Raw genomic sequence first — 26,621 nt, 5'->3', positions numbered from 1 at the left:
ATTTAATTTAAAAAACAAACTCTCCTCTTCACAGTGGTCAGCTCTGGTTTATGTGTTGCTGACATCAGAGCAGAAGATGGATGTTTTTGATCAATCAGTTTATTGGAGCACAAAATACAGCAGATGAAGTTCTTCAGAAGCTGATGCCTGTGGTTAAATAATCCAGATCAGTTCAGTAAGTCACTCTGACAACAATCATTACACTGATAAAACATGACCATTTTTATTATTTTTGGAATGTGCTTTCATACCAAAACAATACTGTAAAAGAAGAAACTCATATATATCTTAGGTAACCCTTTACAATAACAGTACATGAATAATCATATACTAATACCTGAATTAATAGTTATTTCAACATGAAGCCTTAACTACGTTAAATAGTACATAGGGGTAAACTAAATCAACCAGGCTCCGTAAGAATAAATAAGTACTCTGAATATGAATCAAACATGATTTAATACTCATCTAATTATTTAAGTCTCAATGTCGTCTGTTTTTCTCCTGTGGTGAATAATGAATGAATACAAAAATAAAATATACAAAAAAAGTTAACCATCAAGTAACTGAAAAGGATGTTTAATCTTCATTAGATTCTTTACAAAGCTTCTGAGGTCATTTTACTTTTGGTAGTTTTTGATAGTGTTTTATGGTGCGTATTTCTCAACACCTTTAACCTTATTTTGATTATTCTCAGGTTAGGTAAAGTACGTCAAATCTGTCCTGAATCATAAGCATCTGAATTTTCATACTCACAATCTACAGGTCAGAAGACTTCTTCGTGGTCTGTTCAGTTCAGTTTTTTAGAAATCAAAGACTTTTGGCAGATGAGCTTCTAAGTTTCAATTAAATATAGTTTTATTATTTACAGGTTAACTAGTTTACAAAAAAGCATACTTGTAACAGGAAAATTGCATATGTTCCACAACAATAGTTATAAGCATGACTGGATGATGTGAAGAGGTGACAACTACTTTCATATACAAATATGTTGAGGAGAAAGGAAAAATTCATATATATCTTATCATTTATGTCACCGGGGTGACGAATATAGGAGAAGCGGAACCTTTAAATTGCGGCTGAAGTTTCCGAGGGGAAGTATTTCCGGTATGGGACCCGGAAGACTCCGGTTCCGGGAACTCCGGGCAAAGACGGAGAATTATTAATGAATAATTCGAAACAGGTGTAGGAGAGAGTGAATTGGGACACATTGTCGTTTGGAGAAGGATAAAAGGGTATTACATTGTCAACTGGGGGAGAGAACAGCGGGTGTTTATAGCAGCGTCGCCGTGTGGTGTTTGGTCCGTTGTTTCTTTTCAGTCGGCGGTGTTCAGCGGTCGGGTGCTCGGGCGAATTTGGAAGTGTGGAGCTCGAATTGGAAGAGTGAAGAGGAGAACCATGGTGGATGAGAGATAAGGGCTGTCTATGTTTAACCCCCTGAGGTCGGCGGTATCGCCGGCGATACCAGCTCGCTTTTTTTTATCGTTGTAAAAGAAACTCAAAAATACTCTGTTGACTTTGATTTTCCATAGGAGTTCCATACATCAATCGATTCTGTTAAATGTGTATTATTTTTGTGTATACTCACAATAAAAACATAGTGTTGTGCTTTTTGACAAATAAAAAAAAATAAACACGAAGCGAGTTCTGCCTTCTCTCTGTCCGTGAAGTCCATTCTGAAACGCGTCAGAAAATGAACCATAACTCAATGAATACTTCTCACACATACACGTGATATATGTCTTTATGAAGCTTGAATTCTCTTCTTTTAAATGAAGTAATTTATATAAAAAACAAATATTCTCATCTTGTGAAATCTGTATTAAAAGAGAGCTATTCCAGTCGACCTCATTAGAGCTAATTCAAATGTAATGTGACACGCCCACGGAGAGCGCGCGCTATTCAAACGCAAATGGCTGAGGTAATCCGCGCAATCCTGTGAACGCCCCCCGTATCAGCTCGAGAAAACCAAAACACAAGTTTATTCAGAACATTACTTGCTTACACCGTCTCGCAGCGCTGTGAGGAATAATGAGGAATACGAGGAATACGAGCTGAGGAATACTAGTAAGTTTTTCCTTCTCGGGTTTCTGTTTATGAATGAATGAACGGCATAGATGCGCGCTGTTTACCACAGCTGGCAAAAAACAATATTACGTGACAGTTCTCCATTATGGACGCGAGCTCTAAAAAAAAACACTAAAAGACTTTCAAACTTTCACAGAGACCTCAAAACAGAAAGTACAAATCCTTCCTTTAAAACGAATTTCGTTTTGTATCAATTGTCTCTTAATTTTAATAATTTTTTCATTATCAAATTTCCTGGATTTAAAGTAAATAAGCCTATCGTCAACGAATGATGATGTTTTAGCAAACTGTATTGCTATACTGAGATGAGTAAAAATCTGAAATATGTTGAAATAAAATGTAGGCTATTTGTATAAGCAACGTAAACTGCAAACTAACATTTATATGCCCTAATATTTCATGAAAACAACTTTACAGTCAGGCGAAATATGAAAGACAACATTTTGTTTAGTAGATCTGGGTACAGTTTTTACTGTAGAATATACTGCCTCATCAAATAAGCTTTTGTTTAGCAATTTCTATATATAAAATAGCCTAATATTTTTGTCAAAAATAAAGTCATCAACTAAGATGTTAGCTGTTCCAATGTTGGCTATATTCAAAGTAATGAATACATAGATAAAATGTAGGCCTATAATCTTTTTTTTGTTTTTGTTTTTTTACAAAGAAAGAGTACACTTGAAATATTGTTGAAATTGTAATTATTTTTGTAATTGTAACCTTTTTAATAAAATAGCAAAACTTATGTACAAGATAGATGTAAGCAAAATCTTAAATGGTCAGTATAGTAAGTCTTCTAAATATCTTTTGTCCTTGCATTGTGGCTCAGTCAGTGTCACACCTGTGTGAATGGCTCATCATTATGCAGAGTGGGTGGTAATTCAGGTGTAAACCACTCTTCGTTCACGCCCCCTCGCATATTGGCTTTCCAAGCAAAACCTGTTTTACATCAATTTAAATCAATGTATGGTTTTATTTGAACGATAAAGCAAGACTATTTTCACATAATTTTGAAGAAAAAACAATAGGCGATGACATCCATTGGTCAAAAGTCTTATTGACACATATTTACTATGTGTTTTGTGGCCTTATTTCAGAAATTTTAGTTTTTAGTTTTTTCAATATCTACGCATAAACATTATTCTCTCAAAAATGAAAACATGTACATACACGTGGCTCACATATTATGTTAGCCCTGTTTGTGCTTTATAGAGTGAATTTACACCTTTGACATTAATATGTTTATAAGCAACTGAAAAAAGCACAAATGTCAGGGCTTGTCAGAACATCTCAAGGGCCCCAAAAACAGCTCAGACTCCAGAGGGTTAAATTATGATATGGGGAATATCTTAGAGAACGTGATGAAACTTCATGGCATGTAAAATTGTCTTTTTGGAGAAGGTTTGAAAGTCCCACGCTTCATTGGAGAAAGCAAGGAGACTGTAGTGACGCACAGGAACTAGACCCCATGCCAATGCCCTATTCTGTGAGTGAGGAGATTTTGCAGTGCTGTATATTGATATAATCACGTGTGATGATTTGTGTGGGTTACAGTGGAACACGAGTGAAAGTGTACTGCGGCGGCATTGGGGAAGCTATCCTGGCTGTAGAAACATTGCTCGTATTCTTGTCTGCTTGAGGCCTATGAAGGAAGTCAACTATTGTGAATCCTTACCTTCTCTCTGTCCGCCTGAGGCCTGTGAAGAGAGCCAGCTCCGCTGTTGAATCCTTACCTTCTCTCTGTCCGCCTGAGCCCTGTGAAGAGAGCCAGCTCCGTGTTGAATCCTCACTTTCTTTCTGTCTACCTGAGCCCTGGGAAGAGAGCCAGCTGCGCTATTGAATCTTCACCTTCTCTCTGTCTGCCTGAGTCCTGGGAAGAGAACCAGTTCCGATGTTGAATCCTTACCTTCTCTTTGTCCGCCTGAACCCTGTGAAGAGAGCCAGCTCCGCTGTTGAATCCTCACCTTCTCTCTGTCTACCTGAAGAGAGCCAGCTTCGCTGTTGAGTTCTTGCCTCTCTCTGTCCGTCTGAGCCCTGTGAAGAGAGCCAGCTCCGCTGTTGAATCCTCACCTTCTTTCTGTCTACCTGAGCCCTGTGAAGAGAGCCAGCTCCGCTGTTGAATCTTCACCCTCTCTCTGTCTACCTGAGCCCTGTGGAGAGAGCCAGCTCCGCTGTTGAATCCTTACCTTGTCTCTGTCTGCCTGAGCCCTGTGAAGAGAGCCAGCTCCGCTGTTGAATTCTTACCTCTCTCTGTCCGTCTGAGCCCTGGGAAGAGAACCAGCTCTGCTGTTGAATCCTTACCTTCTCTCTGTCTGCCTGAGCCCTGGGAAGAGAACCAGCTCTGCTGTTGAATCCTTACCTTCTCTCTGTCCGCCTGAGCCCTTTGAAGAGAGCCAGCTCCGCTGTTGAATCCTCACCTTCTCTCTATCTGCCTGAGCCCTGGGAAGAGAACCAGCTCTGCTGTTGAATCCTTACCTTCTCTCTGTCCGCCTGAGCCCTGTGAAGAGAGCCAGCTCCGCTGTTGAACCCTTATCTCTCTTTGTCTGCCTGAGCCTCGTGAAGAGAGCTGGTCCCGCTGTTAAGTCATTACTGCCCCTGTTCAAACTCTGCGAGGGGAAGAGGAAGGTCTGTGGGGCACGACGGCTGCATTCGAGTCTGTTTTTAACGTGTTTTACTCAATAAAGATCTTGTATTTTAACTTTTAAATTGTTGTCTGCCTCCTGTGTTCTCTGTGGTGTCGGCTCCTCGTGGTGGCACGTGAGTTGGGGGTTGAAGCGGCCGGTCATCTGGCACCCACCCTCGACCGGTGACATTTATATCAGTGTTTCCTGAACTGAGAGACTGACGAGTGTCATTGTTCTCTACAGGTTGAGTTATTATGGTGTTACAGATGAAGGTTGTGCTGCTCTGACTTCAGCTCTGAGATCAAACCCCTCACACCTGAGAATACTGGATCTGACATTTAATAAAGTAGGAGATTCAGGAGTCAAGCAGCTTTCTGATCTACTGCAGGATCCTCACTGTAAACTGGAAATACTCAGGTAAGACTTAAAATCTGATCTAAATCAGTTTATTGGAGCACAAAATACAGCAGATGAAGTTCTTCATAAGCTGCTGCCTGTGGTTAAAGAATCCAGATCAGTTCAGTAAGTCACTCTGACAACAATCATTACACTGATAAAACTTGATCACATTTATGATTTTAGCATGTGTTTTCTAACCAAAACAATCCTGTAACAGGAGAAACTCATATATTTCTTAGGTAACCCTTTTCAATAACAGTACATGAATAATAATAATATCCTAATACCTGAATCAATAGTTACTTCAACATGAACTCATGAATAGGAAGATATGAACTAATCATGAACCAATGAAGAGCTATCCTTAACTACGACAGGAGTCATAAGGATTCATAAATGAATAACAGAAGCCTTAAATACATGTTAGTACATGTTTGATAATTAATGCATTAATTAACATATAGGGGTAAACTCAATCAACCTCTTTTTTTTATTTTAATTAAGGCATTAAGATCAATTTCCAAAAGATAATTTTTTTAGTCCTCTTTTTAGTCACCTTTGGCTTGGGTATTTTCACTTACGCTAAGCACTGTATATAAATTAACTAAATTAATAATGTTTTTACAACAAAAGTTAACCACCACTGAATTTACTTAAGCTGGACTAGGATGATATTTTCTTCTAGATCTGCTGTACAGCAGAAACAAACTTTGTTGCATTATGTTCCTGTTATCAATGTAAAGCTGCTTTGAAACAATCTTTATTGTAAAAAGCGCTATATAAATAAAGATGACTTGACTTTGTGATCCTCCATCAGCAGCTGCAGTTTCTCTCAGCTGTATCAGTGCAGTCACTGTGACGTCTGACTGACAGAGGTTTTTGTACGACTCTTTATCACTGTGTGAACACATAGCTACCACTGATACTGTGTACACTCTGACAGTAATAATCTCCTGTATCTTCAGTCTGGATTCCACTGATGGTCAGAGTAAAATCACTGCCAGATCCACTGCCACTGAATCTAGATGGAGTTCCAGTATAACGGTATGTTGCATAATATATGAGGAGTTTAGGAGCTTCTCCAGGTTTCTGTAAGTACCAGGCTAAACGATGATAAATACTACTAGACATATACACATTACTGCTGGTTTTACACTTTATTCTGACTTCTTCCCTTGGTTGAACTGCTGTTATTGATGGACTCTGAGTTACAGTGATCTGTCCTCTACACTCTGAAAGAAAACACAAACAAAAATTATATATATCATGATATACAGTATATGATAAATATATTTCACATATTAAGATAATTAATATTCATTATAAAAACTGTATTACACAAACCTTGAATAAACAGTGAAATGGTCCAGATGAAGATGTTGATTGTGTTCATTGCTGTAGTTTAGTCTTGTGTGATGATGAAGAGTGTGTTCTGTTCTGCTCTCAGTCATGAAGTGTTAAACTCACAGCACTATAAACACTCAGAGCACTGAAGCATGTGCTGACAATGCAAAGAAGTGGGCAGGATTTACAACAGCTTGTGCTGATAACAAACTTGTAACGCTCAGCCTAGACTATAGGTGATCATACACAACAAACTTTACAGTCTTGACCCTTCTTTAAAGTTATGTTTGAATGTTTATCAAAATAAAACTCTTGGATAACGTCAATTTGGTTTAACCCCAAAGTGTATTTACAATAATTAGAAAAAACATCAAACTGTATCAAGTAATATACAGTATACACAACTCATATAAAGAAAAACAACAAACAAATAGTAATTTAAGCAGATAAATTGTCCGTATTAGTCCCGTACAATGTACTGTACGTGTGTGTGTGTGTGTGTGTGTGTAGTTGAATCGGCCTCACCGGCTGATTCTTTTAAGTCCGGGAGCTCGATGAGAGGCAACGCTGTCCTGTGACGAAATCCCAAAGGCAAAAAATCCAAAGTATTGATAATTCCACAATTAAGTTTTCCAGTCACAGTCTTGAACAGCTTGATATGTGTGATAATCCAGCGATCGATCGCAAATCTCTGAGCACTGAAAAGTAGCTACTGTACGACGGGTTTTTTCCGCTCCTTTAAACGGAAGTCAAGTGACACAGCTGATTCGTCTGACGTCACTGGGATTCCCTGGAGCTCCGCGACAGAACTCTCGCGTGAGTAAAACGGGAACTCAACCACATGTCCCGGCAATCAACACAGGTAGAATACTTATAACATAGCAGCTGTCTTATTATATTAATTTGAATAATACACTGCAATATAAACATTCATCCCTTATGTGGCCGCGCTACAAACTCATAAACTCTCTACATAGATTTTACTTTCAGAATAATGTTATTGAACCATTAAGTGATTAATTGTACATAATATTTATTAATAGTGAAATATTTTTGTTTATGTTTGTCAGGCTGATAAGACACTAGGTTTTGTCTGGAGAATCATGAATGTAGATCATTTTAAACATATGTCATACGCAGCAGTTTCTCTGAGTACAGTTCTGTGCTACAACTTTAAAAGCATGTTAACAATGAGAAATCAAGAACTAAGTTTTAAGTTCTAAGTTTTACTATATTTAGAGTAATAATAATGGAATGTCAGTATAAATGGAAGACACTAGTTAGTGTTATGTTGTTCGACAGTGTTAATCGAATCATAAATGGTTCTATCTCTTAGTCCCTTGCTCTTTAAGGGGCGGGGTTTTAGCGGGGTCAAGTGACTAGAGCGAGTTGAGAGCTGGGAACCGGTGGCAGATCCGCTCTGGGTTTCGAGAGAGGCTATCATGTTACAAGCTGCTGAAGCTGGCTTCGCGCCTCCCTTTACCCCGCACAGTGAGTTTGCACATCAGCAGAATGGCGCCGACATGACAGCGCATGTGTGGCGCGGCAAGACACACTCTCGCGATGACGTGAAGACGCGGGATGTAAACAAACATGACGGCGCCCAGGCCTGCAGCAAATACATCAGAGACTCAGACACGCTTGAAATTAAAACACAGCGGTTCTCTGGTAAGACGGATTGGGATGCATTCAATGCCCAGTTTGAACTGTTAGCTGATGCTGCAGGCTGGCCTGAAAATCATAAAGCCTTGTGTAACAGTTATAGGCTAGGCAGTTGACTGCGGATGCTACGTGGCAACAGAAGATGGATCGTCACGGAGACGCAAACGCAATGTGTACCACGGCTGAGACAGAGTCCGGTCAGATGTCAGTTAATTACGGGTTGAGCAATAATAATCCAGATAGGGAAAGGTTCAGTCGCGGTGGATGTGTGGTTCGCTTATCCTACCACGTATAGGTCAGAGTTCTCTTAGCTTGCCATCTCGACCGGAGTCCTCGAGTTGGGATGGTCGAGAGTTCAAGAGTCCATAAGTGAAGAATGGAGATTGGTTGGTCCAGAAAAAAAACCTGACCTAAGAAGGCCAAAAATACAAATTAAGAATTCCATTCGAAAATAAAGTAACCTGGTTACTAAAGTAACTAACCGTAACAAATACTAAAGTAAATCAATGTATGCATAACCATACCCGCTTAATGCAAGGCATTTCAATAAATAAATATCATTAATATAAAAATCAAAAGCACATCTAAATATATCATGCAATAATAGTATTATACTTATTATACATTTTTAAAATCAAAACATGTACTTAAAGTTGACATTCAAAATAATAATACAAAGTGCACCTTCAAATACCAATAAACAAAAGTATTAGTCTCTGAATTACCCAAAACACTAAAGCAGAATCGGGTATTCGTGAAAGGTATTGCGCAATATTCAAAAAGGGCTACGTTAAAATCAATGGGCTTCAATGACCACCAAAACATATAGCCATTTCAGCGGCAATCATGAAAGTGACAAAACACGCTCAAAACAGAAATAATGCTCTAAACTAGCACACGTGCTAACAAATTAAATCGATGCCTACAATTCAGCTTTCAAAATATAACAGAAGACGTTTACCTTTGAGATCGGAATGACTAACGTGGGGTCTCCAGGCGCAGCCCGACGTCTAAAGAGAGCGGAATCAGACAGGGGCTCTGGTTGGGAAGCGGCAGCAACGAGTATTCAGAGCTTGAATCGCTAAGGTTAGAGCACTTTGTAGATTTGTTTGGGTACGCCGAACAGACCATGCCACAGCCACAGTGGAGACAGAGAGGAAGTGAACTCCGTGACCCATAACTTTGAGGAAGTTGGGAGTTCGGGGGAGCCGCAGGAAGTGGGCTCGCCAAAATAAAAGGCTTAACTAAATGCGGGTTACACTTGCAGTTAGTGCTGTGCCTGACTGATGATGCGGCTGCCTGTATGTTGTTGTTGAGTTCTGCAGAAAGAAATTATTATAATGCATTGGTTGGGGCTCTTCATAGGCGGTTTGGACATTGTAGCCAGCCTGTCCTAATAAGGACAGAATTTCATAACAGACGTAGAAGACAATGTGAACCCCTCCGTATTTTGGCCAATGACATTGAATGCTTATGTAAACGCGCCTATGCTGAAATGCCACTGTCAGTCCAGACTGAGCTCACTAGAGACAGATTTATCCAGGCATTCAGCCCAAGAGAGCTCCGTGTACAAACGCAGCTAGCTCACCCGACCACACTGAGTGAAGCGCTGGAACTGGCTATTGAAAGGGAGATACTGGGGACTGAAATGGATGTAGCTGAAGTTACTCCAATAGTGAGGGCCACGGAAATGACTGAATTGAGTCTCAGGACACCCACGTGGGTGGATAATTATGCAAACGCTGCGACGATGTGCCCGAGCCGCTCCGCCTCAGAGCCCCGTTCACGCTGCCGACCTTCAGTTTGCTGGGGCTGTGGCCAGCCAGGCCATCTGAACAGACATTGCCCTAGGATCGGTCAAATGCAGTGAAATGCCCAGGGGCCCGTGTAGACAGGGGGACACAGGCCCGTGATAATATTTCCCATACCTCACCCCAAGCTGAGGATGAGGAGCAGCGGGTGGAGAAAGGGGTTAAACTGCAACCTGCAGAGACTGTTATGGTAGTGGGCTGGTCTTATGTTGGAAATTTTTGCCACATACCCATTGTAGTGGCGGGAGTCGCTTGCACAGCCCTTGTTGACACTGGATCGAATGCAACCCTTGTTCGTCCTGATCTGGTCCCAGTGGGGACAACTTTGGAATCGACGTCTGCTCGTCTGAAAACTTTGACTGGTGATTTTGCACCAATAAAAGGGAAAGGTCTCTTCCTGTTTGGAAATAGGGGGTCTGTCGGTGTCGTTCCAGGCGTGGGTGGCTAAAGTGCAGGACCCATGCATCCTGGGACTGGATTTCTTGAGGGCCGTTGGCTGTGTGCTGGATCTATGTAGAGACTCACTTACCCTCCCTGATGGACGTTCGGTGCAACTGACCCATCCTACTCCTATCTGTGTATTCAGCAAACGCATCCAGGCATGCCCTTGGCGCAGAATGCCCAGCCCTTGGGGCACCACCTCACTCAGTGAAATCGTCTGCCATTAGTTCAAATTGTCACACACACTACAGCCCCGATTGTGACGCCACATCCCCTCCCTCCATTTTCCGTCAACATGGAATGGCTATTGTGTGAACAATGGGTTGTGCGATGACGAGAGAGAGACTCGGATCTCGGCTGTGAGAGACATTTGGTCCAAATGGAAGAAATGCTGCAGGCGGGTATAGTTGAGCCCTCAGAGAGCCCATGGGCTTCAGCAGTCGTCATGGTACCACGGAAAACCAGTTCCAGATGGCGGTTCTGCATAGACTATAGGCAGCTCAACAAAGTCACAAAAAAGGATTCATACCCCCTGCCTAGAGTGGACGAGTCCCTCGACTTGGTAGCTGGTTCATCATGGTTCTCCACCCTTGACTTGAGGAGCAGCTACTGGCAAGTGCCATTATCCCCTGAGTCTGCTCCCAAAACCGCGTTCCGCACAAATAGAGGCCTCTGGCAGTTCAAGGTCCTTCCGTTCGGACTCTGCAACACTCCTGCCACGTTCGAATGGCTCATGGACAAAGTGTTGGCAGGAGTGCCTCGCCATGAATGTCTTGTATACCTGGATGATCTCTTAGTCCATGGTGATTCGTTTGAGGAAGCACTCGATTCCCTCCGACAGGTGCTGGGAAGAGTGGCAGCAGCAGGCCTGAAACTGCATCCAGATAAATGCCACTTTATGAGGCGGGAGGTTGAGTTCCTTGGACACAGGTTGGGGAGGGAGGGCATAGGCACCATGGAGGACAAAATACACACCATTAGAGACTGGCCAATCCCTACAGACCTGAGACAACTGAAGAGTTTCCTGGGGTTCGCCTCTTACTATAGGAGGTTTGTAAGGGGGTTTTCATGCATAGGGGCGCTGCTCTTCCGCCTCCAGCAGAAATACCATGTTTTTGTCTGGACTGACGAGTGCCAGAAGGCATTCGATACCCTACGGCAAGCGTTGGTTGAAGCTCCAGTCCTTGTTCCACCTGACACCTCACTGCCTTTTATTTTAGACATAGACACAAGCAACGTCGGCATGGGGGCAGTGTTATCACAGAACAGACCAGTTGGGGAGAATGTGGTGGCATACTTTAGCAGGGTCTTTAACAAGTGTGAGAAACGCTATTGTGTAACCAGACGTGAGCTCCTTGCAGTGGCAATGGCAATGGCAGTGAGACACTTCAAATACTACCGGTGCGGCACACCATTCACGATGAGGACAGACCATGCTGCTCTTCAATGGTTGATGTCCTTCAAAGAGCCTGAAGGTCAAGTGGCCCGATGGCTGGAAGAACTCCAGTCATACGACTTCTCAGTAGTTCATAGACCCGGGTCTAACCACGCCGCTGCCGTCACTGTGAGAAGAGAGAGTATTACCAGAACAACACGACGCATCCTCTCACAGGGAGATAACGGAACTCTCCACGTGACATTCCAGACACACACACAGACTTCCAACACACACACAAACGTTTCTTGAAACGCATCATATACAGACATTTCCGAATGTTTATGATATATTTCTGTGTTGCATTTTATATGACCATGTCATATTGGGGTGTCTACGATTTTATCGTGTGTAAATTGAACTTTAAATGCTTATAATATGGCATATCTCACGTAGTTTTGTATTCTTTAATATTTCATGTGGCGTGTTTGATATCATTGGAAATCTTGAGACCTAACGGAGTTAAATCTCGATAATAGATTGCAATGAGATTATTATTAATATATGTGCCATCTTTCTAAGTAGAAATTACGAATTCTAAACGCTGTCATAAACTATACAAATGAGTTGCCCTGACAAGACAAAGACAGTTCTTCCCGCTCGAAAATCTCTGAAGGGGATTTGTTATTCACCCAAAAGGAGGCGTGAACGAGGATTTCTTTAAGAGACCGTGGCATGCAGTTTCAAGGGAGTTGAGCACTTTGTCCAGTTGAGAACTTTCGTCATGTGAGCGGTTCCAAAACTCCTCCAGGAGTTTTCGCTGTTCTTTCTTTTCTTTTCTTTTCTTTAATCTTTGTCTTTATTTTCGTCTTCGGACCTTTTCCTACGTTCAGTGAAGACACACCGGAGCACTTCGTCTGAGAGAATTTCTGGTCCCATGGCTCCTTAGGGAGCTCTCATCTCCGTTTTTCTTTTCTTTTCTTTACTAAGTTTTATTTTCATATTCGCCTCTCCCTCCACAAAGGGAGATGAACTCTGAATAATTTCTTTGGTAACTTCACTTTCGGTGAACCTTTAAAACTTTGCGCGAGTCTGCTCGCCCCGAAAGACAGGAAAGAACACGCCCAGCTTCGAAAGAGAGAAACACGCGTCTTCTTTCCTCATACAAAGAAAACCATATGCAAGTATTGATTATTGAATTGAACTTTTAATGTGATTTCTTTGTTGTCTCTCAAGGTTACTTTGTAAGTGAAATTGCCATCCCGAGAGTTTAGTTTCACTTTCTCTCGCTCATACTCACCCTCTCATCCTCTCTCTCTCTCTCTCTCTTTCTCTCTCTCTATTTCTCTCATCTTTTGTAATGTTGTACTTTTGTCTTGTTACTGTTTGTAAGTTGTAAATACATTTATCCCGTGTGTAAAGGTAGAATTATGTATTCATAGTTTCATTTTATTAAAACCATTATATTCTTGATTGCTTCTGTCTAAATGCTCATATTACGAAGTCAATGGAATGTACGATCTAAGCTACGAAGCTTTTATTATTCACTACGTAGAGTAGTTTAATTTTATGAACACAGGGAAGTTAATTTTCACGGCCAAATTAATCTCTCTTTGAGTTTGTAAGTATAATCTTTCTTGAGGATTGATAAGAAGTCGTACGATCGGTTTGCTGGACGAACAGATTATTCAATTAGTTAAGAACTAATTTCTCAGCACTCAGCAGTGTTTGGAATTAATATTAACTACCATCATTGTTAAAATGAGTAACTAGTTTACTAGTGCGAGCTAAATAATGCTACTACTGATTTAAAGGTGAACTAAGTAACTTTTTTACCTTAACTGAACAGCTTCGGAGTCATTGGAATGGTTATAATACTTATTTCGGGTTGAATGGTGGTCGTTTCGCACCCCTCTGGTGCCCGTGAGCGGAAAATACGCACTTGCAACTTTGGGGCAGCGGGCCGCCGGCCGCCGCGTCAGGAAGTATCGCGTGATATCAGGTCTCGCGATGTAAACAACTGCTTTACGGCCAAAAGAAATCTGCTAAAATGCCGTCATTATTGCGCTCCCTCACGCTGTTCGAACCCGAATGAAGAAGACGTTTTAAAGAATGTCCCATCTGCTTTGATGTCGTTGATCTGCTAGCCTCTGGTGTCTGAGAATCACCAACGAGTTTTTACAACAGTGTTGTCAAATATCTATTCCGAAGCTGTGGGGGAGCTCTAGAGAGAAACCTGCGAGCAAAAAGCGAGAATACAGCGTAGAAATCCCGAAGTTACTGAGTGCTGCTTTAATTTCAGTTTACCGGTTCAGTTTGATTGCCATCCTCTTCACTGGCTCAGGTACAGGTAGAGAGGGTGTTGTTGGTCATCATCAGCAGGCGCTGGTTCATCATCACTGACACTGACTGTGCCGATGGGTCACTCCTCGCTATCCTTGACCTCAGCTGTAATACTAGAGCCGTCAGAGCCTGCTGAACTGCAACTTCCCTGAGCGCCAAATGCATAATCTGTTCATTTAAAGCATTTCACAGCATCTACTACATCTAATGCTTTTTTTTTTTTTTTTTTACGCATAACTTTTCAGCTCCACTTTTTCTTTTCTTTCCCCTTTTCATCCATGGACAATTATTTGTAATTATCTGCTCAGAGAAATTCGCTGTAACAGATCAATCTCTCTCTCTCTGTAAATGAGACGTGAAAGGGGGCGTATTTGAAGATACGCAATGGAGTAGACCAAACTAATTAACAGGGAGGGAGGGCAATACACTCACATGCACACAAAACACAAAACACACTCCTTGTCGGCCGCGCCCGCGTGATCGACTCACTCATCCATTTGCGTAGAGATGTAATATTATGATTTCTGTCAATTTTTTTAAATATATTTGTGTACCGGGTGGACCGGCCCACATTGGCCAGCGGCCCACCGGGAAAAGTCCCGGTGCTCCAGATGATCAGTCCGCCCCTGTTTGGGACTAACACTTCAAATTAGTCACATATTTATAGACAGTCATATGGAACAAGAATATAGTCAACCACCGCTTTACCCTTGATAGATACTGATGTATAGTTATCACTTGGAGGACATATTCTCCCATTAACAATAAAGGCTCAATAAAACAAGAAGGCTCTAGTGGGCATCGCATCCACTTCTTTTAGGTAGTCCTCAAAAGCACCTATCCTACTATTGAAATCTCCACAAACTAAAATTGCTTCAACTTCTGAACATAAAAAGATCTGGCTCAAAACATGACTAAAGAAAAAAGAGGCGTCATTTCCCCATACTGACATTTCGGGTGGCAGGTAACAGGTAAAAACAACAAAACTATAACCTGATTTCAAATGCAAAAATTTTAAACCTAGAATACCATCCACCTGTTTGTCTACAACATCAGTTTTGTATAATTCCACCAGATCGTTTTTAACACAAAACCCAACCCCACCAGAGCCTTTAGGTGCTTTAACATGCTTTGTTCTGTTATAACCAAACCATGTATAACCTTCCAAATCAATTACTTTATCATCAAATAAATGCATCTCATTCAGCGAAATTATATCCGGATGTAAAGTATTCAGAATAACCGTTCTTAATTTACAGTTACCTATAGTCCATCTGTTAACATTGAAAAAATAATGAAAAGTGTCAGACAATAGACAGCCAGGCAATGGCACTTATTGAGACAGAGAGGAAGAGGTGGCGTGAAGTGTTGAAAAGAAGAGTGTCAATAATCCAGTCTCTTGCTGAGAGAAACATGGCTCTGAGAGGATCCACAGACACACTCTTCCGGCCTAATAATGACAGATTCCTGAAAGAAGAAGAGCTTATGGCCAAATCTGATCCTGTCTTAAAGCAACATATAGATAGAGCAGAGAGTGGAGAAGGGAACATGACAACATACCTAATAAAAACATACAAAATGAACTGATAAGTGCTGTCAGATCAAACTTTGCAAATACTTTTCCATTATACTGGATTGCAGCCCTGATATAAGCCACACAGAGCAGCTCTCAGTTCATTAGGACTGTGTCAGTGGAGGACAAGCCACAAGTGCAGGAACACTTCAGTAAGATGATGCAGTGTGTTTCAGCTGGATACGGCAGTGGACCGGCTTGGCAAAACTAAAACTTTCTTGACTGATGACCGCGGTAAAGGCTTTGCTTCAGCTCCAGCTTTAGCAAGAGAGATGTGTGAAGAAATGAAAGTGGATGCTGTTCTCAAAGAGAAGAGGCTGTGATCAACACATAGACAGTTCTCATATGAATGTCCAGATGAGCCCATCAGTGATGCACTGAAGAGGATGGAGAACATGTGTAATGTAGTGGTGGATGTGGCCATTGTGTCACTGGAGGAGAGGTTCAAGACCTTGGCAGAGGTCAAGGAGAAGTTTGGTGTTCTTGTCAACTTCCCGAAGATGAAAAATTAATAACTGATGCAGCAGTGTGTGAGACACTAAGCGGCACTTTAAGTAATGGTGGACAATCAGACAGATGAAAACAACTCGCCCTAGAAATGAGAAGTTTCCCTGACCTACCATCAACCAACATGACCACCATGGAGATTCCTGAGTTTTATCACGAAAAGCGACTGCAAGAAATCTGCTCAAACATGTGTGTGCACTGAGAGTATCAGTGACTGTAGCGGCTGCGGAGAGGAGCTTTTCAGAGATCAAGCTGATTAAAACACACATGAGGTCTACCATGAGCCGAGAGCGTCTAAGTGGACCTGATCAGCATCAGTCATCATGGGGCTCAAAACTTGGACAAAATGTGCTGGACTGTATCAAATAATAGTGTTTTCACACTTTTTTGTTGATTTGTAGTTTAATTATTGTGTGATTCTTTTTTTTTTTTTCAGATTTGTAATTAATTATTTATTTCAACATTTATTTACTTAGCATTTATGTTAACGTTCATCAGTATTCATGTTATATTATAGTAAGTTGAAATCTCTCCTAGGGAACCAGCGGAGCCTGAGCCGGCCCTGCATTTGAGGGAGAGACACACATGAAAGGCAAACTAATAATAGTCAATGAACAATAAACTGGGTTAATGTATTTTAGCATAAATAAAATCTTATATTATATTTACCTTTATATTGTGTAGTTTGTGATCCTCCATCAGCAGCTGCAGTTTCTCTCAGCTGTATCAGTGCAGTCACTGTGACGTCTGACTGACAGAGGTTTTTGTACGACTCTTTATCACTGTGTGAACACATCTTTACTGTTGATCCAGTGTCTACTCTGACAGTAATAATCTCCTGTATCTTCAGTCTGGACTCCACTGATGGTCAGAGTAAAATCACTGCCAGATCCACTGCCACTGAATCTAGATGGAGTTCCAGTATTACGGGTTGTTGCAAAATATATGAGGATTTTAGGAGCTTCTCCAGGTTTCTGTGAGTACCAGGCTATGTAATTATTATTATACTTATACACATCACTGCTGGTTTTACAGTTTATTCTGACTTCTTCTCCTGGTTGAACTGCTGTTATTGATGGACTCTGAGTTACAGTGATCTGTCCTCTACACTCTGAAAGAAAACACAAACAAAAATAATATATATATTTTCACATTTTAAGATAATTAATAATCATTATAAAAACTGTATTACACAAACCTTGAATAAACAGTGCAATGGTCCAGATGAAGATGTTGATTGTGTTCATTGCTGTAGTTTAGTCTTGTGTGATGATGAAGATTGTGTTCTGCTCTCAGTCATGAAGTGTTAAACTCACAGCACTATAAACACTCTCAGAGCACTGAAGCATGTGCTGACAATGCAAAGAAGTGGGCAGGATTTACAACAGCTTGTGCTGATAACAAACTAATATACACTAGAGTTACAGAATCATGACTTTATTTTGTATTTTTATTGTGACTCCTGAGACACTGAGGATGTGCAGATGAACGTCCATCTCTGTGTCCATATTCAGTCATGTGACCATCATCACTGCTACACTTCCACTAGATGAACCGCCATCACTAAAGTAAGATCATGAATCATGAGTCTGTTCAGAAAGTATCAGGACTGATTGTGAATCTCTAATCAGAGTTCATGGTGTCACTCCATCTATCATGAAGCCTCATGTGTGTCTGAAATCATCAAATGGAGAAGAAACAGGCTGTTAAAGATGGAGACATATTAGAGCTTGTTCACGTTTCATGATCTTGTGTGGAGATTCATAACCAGTCCAGATACTTTTAGAACAGACCTTGAATATGAAAATATGCAAAATACCTTTTATATTTTCATTGTTGACACTTTCTATTGACTTTGGCTCTAATATTCAATAAACTCATTATTTGAAGAGATTTTCACTGAAGATTGAAGTCTGAAGCTGCAGGTTTTTCTGTGAATCATGATGATTGATCTGCATATGAAGAACAGAAGCATCATTATGAGAAACTCCACAACATCATCCATGATCAAAGAGGTCAAAGGTCACCTCAGAGGTCACAGCTCATCAAATATATTTCTTTAAACAGTGTTATATCAGAAAGCATTTAGTCAAATCTGAATGAGTGAGTGTTGAGAAGAGCTGAGGATCTTCTAATATCAGTGTGTTGAAGTGTTGTTTCTCTCTCTCTGCTGGAGTGTGTGTTCACTCGAGTGGAATAGAGGTTTTTGTACGAGCGTTTCATTAGATTGTATCACTGTGGTACACATTCGGTGGAGGAACTAAACTGGTGATCAAATGTAAGTCTATTTAATTACGTATTTAAAAAAAAATACAATTTAGATTTCAGAAAGAACAAGAACAACATTTATTAATAATAATGATTATTAGATATTGTGGCAAACTTTACTTATAACTGTAACCAAAGTTAAAATGTTTAATAATATTTACAAATTCCTTGTTACGTCTAGAATTGGTTGTTTGTCGTGAGTTTTGGTGTATTTTAATTTTTTGATGGTGTAACAATGAATAGATAATATTATAATGTGTTATAACTGCAGTTATAATTAGTGTTCAGTAAGTCTGTCTATTTAATTCTTATAATATTCCTAAACATACAATTTAAAACAAGTTGAAACAAGAACAACATTTATTAATGATAATTATTATTACATATTGTGTTGAAACTTTAATTAAAGCCTTTAATGCATTATAAAATGTTTCATAATGTGTTACAATGCCTTATATTTTGTCATAAATAATTGTAACCAAATCTAAAATGCATTATAATATTTGCTATTTCATTGTTTCATCTCAAAAGGGTTGTTCTTCATAAAGGTGGATCAATGAATAGATAATATGTGTTATAACTGCTGTTACACTTATTGATTAGATCATACATGCATTTTAATGTATATAGCAGTGCATAATTAATGCATTAAAATACTTTTATAATGCAATATGTATAAAAGCTTAAAATAAAGTGTTACTGATATTGTTTTATAATGATTTAATCTAAAACTAGAACAGCATTACTCCTCTGCTGTGAATGTGCAGTGCAGTGTGTTGTGTGTGTGTGTGTGTGTGAATGTGTTGTGTTTGTCTCCTGCAGCTGGTCCCACAGTGAAGCCCTCAGTGTCTCTGCTGCCGCCCTCTTCTCTGCAGATCTCTGGAGACTCAGCCGCACTGCTCTGCCTGCTCAGCTCTTACTCTCCACAGGGGGCGCTGGTGAGCTGGACACTGGACGGGTCAGAGGTCACCGAGGGGGTTCTGACCAGCGCAGAGAGCCAGCAGGACGGCCGCTACAGCCGCAGTAGCGTCCTGACCCTCAGCAAAGCACGCTGGGAAGAGGGAGAGCTGTACGTCTGCAGAGTAACACATGATGGAGCTCCTCATGAGGTCTCGTTCCACAAGAGCTCTGAGTGCTGATGTTTCTCTCCTGAAGATGAGCCGTATCTGAGTGTCCTGTGTCAGGCAGGATTCACATGAGTCGTGTGTAAATACTGTAAAATCTACTTTGTGTTACAGAACATTGACATCTGGGTGACCAGCAGTTACATTTCAGTGACCTGGTTACCACCGCTCTCTGCAAACCCATTGGACCATTTTTCTGTATGTTTTTTTTCTGTGTATATACTTTTTTGTGTCTTTAAAGATTTATAACACTTTGTGTGTGGATACATTATTCTTTAAAGGTGGACATTTGCAACAAAGATGTCATTTTACTTCCATCTTGGAAACCAGGCCTTTTAACTTGGGAATAAGGCCATTGGACGATTGCTGTAAGTTAATATTTCAAATGAGACCATATTTATGCTTTTAGTGCAAAGGGTTCATGAACTATATCTGTTTTAGTCCCGGTATGCCATTTCTTGGGATTTCTCAAAAGTGGGGGTGCAGGCTAACAGGTTAAATTATAATTTAAAGTCATATTTTTATGTGAACAAAAGTTTTTTTTAAATATATTTTTAACCAATTTTTTCAATCCATTTAAAGTTGTCTTATTGAAAAGTTTGTTGCACAATAATAGGTAAAAGTGTTCTCGGACATTTTTCAGATGATGAAGCCAAAGCAAAGACAGCTGTTCTTTCTTGACTCGCTCTGTGGCTCTGGTTTAAGTGATGCCAGATACATTCAATTATACAGGTTCTTCAAATGTTCACAACAGCAGTGTGGTAGTTCTGTTTGAAACCATACTGCTTGTTTGTTTTTGTTCCACTTATAACTTAAGGAATGAATTATTGTTACTATGTTTTACTAAGGTGAACATGAAACTGAATTCCAACTTATTGTACTTTTTTGATGCGAGTTAAACTTGTGTGTGTATATATCTATAACATCTATGTGAATATAATATCTATTCTGCTAATATCCACTCTGTACATGTGGACTGATCAGTGTCGCACAGCAAGAAAAGTACAACTGGGTCAATTTGGATTTCATGTTGACGTCAAATTGTATGGTAGTTCAGTTTTAGACCATACATTTATTTTATTTTTTTAAAATCTTATTTAACTTACTGTTTGTTCATTCGTTCATTCAAATTGTTCCAACCCAACTGTTCAAAATTAATTTCCATGCTTGCAAGCGTTGTTGCAAAATTCCTCTCAGTTGCATTAATCCAGCCAGGTAGCCGCACACACTGCCTTGCTAGCACTGGTATTTCCTTAAAGAACAATATTTTTGCTCATCTTTATTCATTGTTCATATACCTCTGTCTTTTTTTTCTTTTTTTAATTGATAGAGAGCTTGCCCAAAAAATTGGGACACCAGGACTATGGTCGGAGACTGTCCTAAATGACATTACGGTGGGAATTTTTTATTTTTTTTGATGTCCCACATGACTATGATCACAGCTTCTGCTGTAATGTATAAAGTTCTTAATTTACAAGTTGTTGTGTGTTTATCATATCAATTAATAATTTAAGGTGTGTTTGATTTCATTACTAGGACAATGCAAGACAAAGGCTGTCAAATAACTGTGGAGTGTTTATCTTGATGGCAAGTACATAATATGTAAATGAGGAACATCGAGGTGTAATCAATTGCTGTTACCCATTTAACTTTTTTTGTGTTTCTTTGCATATTATAGTATGCACTGTATGTTGTTCTGGGACAGAAGTTTGACTTCACTGAAGTAAGTATTTATTTTTTGTAGCTATATGCATTTTAATATAATTGAAATTTGTACTAATTCATTACTTTATGTACACAGCTAAACATGAAGAACATAAGAAAATGGTGGTGTGCCATCTTGCTTGAAAATTTCTCTTTAGAGCAAGTGTGAAAAAATTAGCTGTACTTTTAACACGTGGTGTTTTTAAGAAACCCTTAAAGAAGTGAAGAAATCTTGTTCACTCTGTAAACTGTTTTGGGAAGTCATGGAATGGAATGATTTAGTGACTCGCTCATAACACTATTTCAGTAAAAATATATTCTGCAGACCCAGTGTTTCAGTGATGATAAAAATCAGCAGGTGTAAACACTACTTGCTCTATCAAACTCCTTTAATATCTGTTCTTAATACTATTAGGGGTTGGAAAGATTTTGAAATGTTGTTGTATTCATTGGTGAATAATTTAAAATTGGACCATTAATTAGATTTTTTTTATATATTTACAAAAGTCTTTACTGTAATTTGTGATCAATGTAATGCATCCTTGCATTCAATTAATTTTGATATTGTACTTGTTCTATTGCTTACTTTATTTGTTTTTGTTGCATGACAATCAAATTGTGGAAGACATGGGAGAAAGAGGAAACGAGCTGTTGTAGCTGGTATTGTCAGCTTTTTATATTTTGCTGATATTTTTTTTGTCAAATTAAAAATTAATGGATAATTTTATCACTTCTTTTTTTTTATTCTAATCCTCTTTCAGAAGAAGAAGAATGCTCTGCACTCCCTGAAACCTATGGGAAGAAAAAAACTGAACTTGCATATGAAAGTAAGAACTTTGATATGAAACAAAATACATACACTATGCTGGGTTTCAAATTATGTAACTATAATATTGGTCAGCTAATTTTAAATTACTTCATTTTAGCAGACCAAACTCCAGTTGTGCCCTCTGTTTTTAGCAAGGTATGCATAATCAATTGTAGGGGAGAACCGGGGCGAAAGTAACGTGGGACGAAAGTAACAAAGCGATTTTCTCAGAGCCCTGACTATATTAGCATTTCAAGCTATGACAGCACGTTTAGTACGCAACCCTTGACAGAGCTGCCAAATATCACGCGATTTCGTCATCGCTTCCCGCGGTTAGGTCCGGTAAGCAGTTTTCAAGTGCGATAAGTAAATTACTGAAGCGGTCCTTTTTTTCTAATTACAAGTTGTGTTTTTAGTTTCATGTCACACAGTAATGATCAATCTACAGGTTATTAAGTGCTGTAACACATCCTGAAGTTTGCCTTGTCGAGTTTTTCAGTATAAAAGTAAATCGGGTTTAAATGTCCCGAGTTCCTGTCGGGACGAAAGTAACACTTGTTACTTTTGTCCCTCTATAGTGAAAACAAGTGTTTCTTTTGTCGCGCTGCTAATGTGGTGACTTTTTCTGTGTTGCAGCATTTATTAAAACATGTTTATGTCATATTATACTAACAGAATATGGCAAAAGTGAGGGTCAGTCAGACAGATAGAGGTCTGATTCAGTCAGATGTTTATGAGAGGGCGTTCACATTTAAATCAGCTGATTTCTGTGTCACCATTTTTTTTACACTCAATCTGTTTCCATTTACCCTAGTCACATTTAGGTTTTAGCCATACCTTATAGCTTTTCCACCTCCACCTATGGATTTGCAGGGTTTCCATCCTGATGTTTTTATGCAGATTTTAAGTCTATGCATAAAAACAGCTTGATGGAAACATGCCTATTGTTACATTATGTTGAGAATTTATATTATGGTAATTTAATTTAATTTTCATATTGTTCATGTTGAAAACACATTTTATAAAATAGATTGACATTGCCAATAAAAAAAAAGATTTTAAACAATTCAAGTTTGTACTGTTGGGTTATTTGAAACATTGATGAAACTGAAATTTAAAATGAAAATTTAAATTAACAATTTTTTGCTTATATAAAGGCCAAAATATGTTTGCAGTTACATGTTAACAAGGTCATATACTCAGGTATATTTAGGCTAATAAAAAAAACAAAAAAACAAGAGTAACACAAAAAATCTAGCTTGTATATTGTTGTGTTACTTTCGTCCCAACTGACGGGGTCGAAAGTAACATAAGCAGTCTTAAGTTCAAAGTGAAATTATACTGAAGTCCTTCTATATTTTTTTTAAATACCACCTGCTATTGATAGACCACACTTGTAAGTGTCTGACCACAGCAAAAATATATCTCTGTCTAAAATATCATCTTTTCAAATTAAGTTTTTCTGAAAAATGGTACTTTCGCCCCTGCTCTCCCCTAATGATGATTTAAAATGTGTATCATAGAACAATTTTAATCCACTTATATTTTTCTTTAAGGATGAGCTGTTAAAAGACGATGACCCTCCATCATGCTTCATCTTCAAGGTAGTTGAATGTTATATAATGTGCTTTTTAACATTTTTTTTAACGGCCTGTGCTAACTGTTGCTATCTTTTCAGTTATCAGGAGCGTTGCTGAAGAACATACTTCTTGAAGTTGTTCTTCAAGAAGGAGATGCTGCCTACATGCCCCTGTCATTGGCTTGCTCAAGGTTCAGGGACATAGTTGGGGATGACAGTTTCAAGAATCAGGCACACTTCTTATGGCTAGAAAGTAAATATTGACATTAAAAAATAAAACGCATAACAAGAACATCATTGATAATGTTAAATGTTATGTTAATTTTTTTTTCACCTCAGGTGTTGCATGCTGGAAAAATAAGTCGTCTCACTACAAACAGCTCTTCTGGAGGATGTACTCAATCTCCACTTGTTTGGAGTGTGGGTTTGAGTACAAATGCTGCACACCTGGTACGTTTTGTGTAAATTGGTGATGAATAAACTAGTTGTTAGTCTAAAGGAAAACTAAAAATCGAATTTACTTATGTCATCCCTTGGAGTTTAAAAGTTCTGGACACCATTCACTTGCATGGCACGGACCTACAGAGCTGAGAAATTATTCTTAATGTTTGTAAATGTTCAATGTCAACTATAAACCCTAGTTCTTATTGTGCTTCTTGTGTATCCACCAGGTTATGCTGGGAAGGGAAAGCGAGGCGAGCTCCAGGGCATTTATTCAGAAACCTTCCACCCTGGATTTTGCAGTTTTCACTGCATGCAGATCAGTTCTAACTAGATTAAAAAGTTCGTCGAGACAAACTTTAAGTTGGCTTGAGAAAGCTGGACCAGAAAGTTTGAAGAAGTTTAAAGCAGTTTGGAGTTTAAAGTAGTTTGAAGTTTAAATTAGTTTAAAGTTCAAATTAGTTAGAAGTTTAAAATAGTTTAAAGTCTAAATTAGTTTGAAGCTTAAATTAGTTTAAAGTTTAAATTAGTCTAAAGTTTAAATTAGTTTCAAGTTTAAAGTAGTTTAAATTTTAAATTACTTTAAAGTTTAAATTAGTTTGAAGTTTAAATTAGTTTGAAGTTTAAATTAGTTTAAAGTTTAAATTAGTCTAACGTTTAAATTAGTTTAAAGTTTAAATCAGTTTGAAGTTTAAAGTAGTTTACAGTTAAAAAGTTGTTGGGGGTTTTCTAGTGGGTTGCTAGGGTGTTTTGGGTGGTTGTTATGGTGTTGCTAGGTGGTTGCTAGGGTATTCTTGGTGGTTGCTAGGCGGTTGCTAGGGTGTTCTGGGTGGTTGCTAGGTGGTTGCTAGGGTGTTCTGGGTGGTTGCTATGGTGTTGCTAGGCAGTTGCTAGGGTATTCTGGGTGGTTGCTAGGCGGTTGCTTGGGTGTTCTTAGTGGTTGCTAGGCGGTTGCTAGGGTGTTCTGGGTGGTTGCTATGGTGTTGCTAGGCGGTTGCTAAGGTATTCTGGGTGGTTGCTAGGGTGTTCTGGGTTGTTGCTATGGTGTTGCTAGGCAGTTGCTAGGGTATTCTGGGTGGTTGCTAGGGTGTTCTGGGTGGTTGTTATGGTGTTGCTAGGCGGTTACTAAGGTATTCTGGGCGGTTGCTATGGTGTTACTAGGTGGTTGGTAGTTGTTACAGATGGTTACTATGGAGTTTTTATAGAGTTCTTAGCATGATCTTGGCATGATTTAGCACTTAACTAATTGCTATTAGCATGTAGCTATTCACTGCTAGCATGTGTAGCATGTTGGAAGTGCTGTTTGCTAGCATGAGTCAAAAGAGCCAAACCTCATCTCTATACGAAGTTCTGATGCAGAGATATAGGTCTTGTAAAACGGTTGCTAGGGTACTCAAGTTTGGTTGCTATGGAGTTGCTTGGGAGCTGGGAGCTTTAAACTTAAGAAGTTTAAAGTGGTTTGAAGTTTAAAGTAGTTTACGAGTTTTTGAGTTTTGCGTTTATAAGTTTAAATGAGTTTAGAGTTTGTTTAAATGAGTTTAGAGTGTGTGTGTGTGTGTTTACACACACACACACACACACTCAGAGTTTATGAGTTTAGAGTTTATAAGTGTACAAGTTTTTGAGTTTAGTTTATAAGTTTAAATGAGTTTTGAGTTTATAAGTTTAAATTAGTTTACAGTTTATAAGTTTAAATGAGTTTACAGTTTATAAGTTTAAATGAGTTAAAGCTTAAGTTTGAAGTTTAAAGTAGTTTAAAGTTTATATTAGTTTGAAGTTTAATTTAGTTTGAAGTTTAAAGTAGTTTAAAGTTTAAAATAGTTTGAAGTAGATAGATAGATGAGTTTATTAGTTTAATTGAGTCTCAATGGCTTATATTGTATATAGAACGGCAGTTTGAATAAGTCTTCAAGGTGTTTAGATTTAAATTTTTGTCGGTTGGTCAGTTTGAATCTAGATTTGAATTTTTTAGAACTCCCCAATGCAAGTCAATGGGAGTTTTTCCGAGTTTTGATCGGCATTTTTAGGAAAACCGTAAGTCCGATCAGTCTGAAAAGATAAAGCAACTCGAGTCAGAATAGTCTGAAGGTCTGAGCCGAGTTTGGAGTATGTAGAGTTAAAGCTCTAGGAGGAGATAGGGGATAAATTTTTAGTAAGAAGAATAATAATAATAACTAGATGCGAAAGTTCGTCGAGACAAACTTTAAGTTGGCTTGAGAAAGTTTGGACCAGAAAGTTTTTTGCTAGGCGGTTGCTAGGGTATTCTGAGTGGTTGCTAGGCGGTTGCTAGGATATTTCTGGTGGTTGCTAGGGTCTTTTGGGTGGTTGCTAGGCGGTTGCTAGGGTATTTTGGGTGGTTGCTATGGTGTTCTGGTTGGTTGCTAGGCGGTTGCTAGGGTATTCTGGGTGGTTGCTAGGCGATTGCTAGGGTGTTCTGGGTGGTTGCTATGGTGTTGCTAGGCGGTTGCTAGGGTGTTCTGGTTGGTTGCTAGGCGGTTGCTAGGGTGTTCTGGGTGGTTGCTATGGTGTT

General features: G+C 39.2%; 1 protein-coding gene and 3 long non-coding RNA genes across 4 annotated transcripts in view; 2 read left to right on the top strand and 2 right to left on the bottom strand.

Moving 5' to 3' along the window:
* The window catches only part of LOC311071511, a 123,795-nt gene that overhangs the window by 8,289 nt on the left and 88,885 nt on the right, over positions 1-26,621 (bottom strand). The window lies entirely within an intron of this gene.
* The window catches only part of LOC311071508, a 71,293-nt gene continuing 61,007 nt past the window's right edge, over positions 16,336-26,621 (bottom strand). Inside the window, exon 3 of the long non-coding RNA XR_014603882.1 lies at positions 16,336-16,471. This is a non-coding gene — a long non-coding RNA (uncharacterized lncRNA). The remainder of the gene's footprint in view (positions 16,472-26,621) is intronic.
* Positions 21,820-22,228, top strand: LOC311071268. Its single transcript, XR_014603803.1, has 3 exons — positions 21,820-21,923; positions 22,025-22,090; positions 22,190-22,228. It is a non-coding gene; the product is annotated as an uncharacterized lncRNA (long non-coding RNA).
* On the top strand, positions 22,750-24,425 carry LOC311070384 (uncharacterized protein; the record flags this gene model as incomplete). The annotated part of the gene is made up of 5 exons (XM_084094209.1): positions 22,750-22,764; positions 23,628-23,675; positions 23,750-23,903; positions 23,990-24,100; positions 24,322-24,425. The coding sequence occupies 5 exons, from the start codon at positions 22,750-22,752 to the stop codon at positions 24,423-24,425; spliced, it is 432 nt and encodes a 143-aa protein (XP_083950335.1).

The sequence above is a fragment of the Abramis brama genome (assembly GCF_963993115.1).
Source record: "Abramis brama genome assembly, chromosome: 20".
Taxonomy (NCBI): Eukaryota; Metazoa; Chordata; class Actinopteri; order Cypriniformes; family Leuciscidae; genus Abramis; species Abramis brama.
This window is presented reverse-complemented; position numbering and strand designations above follow the sequence as displayed.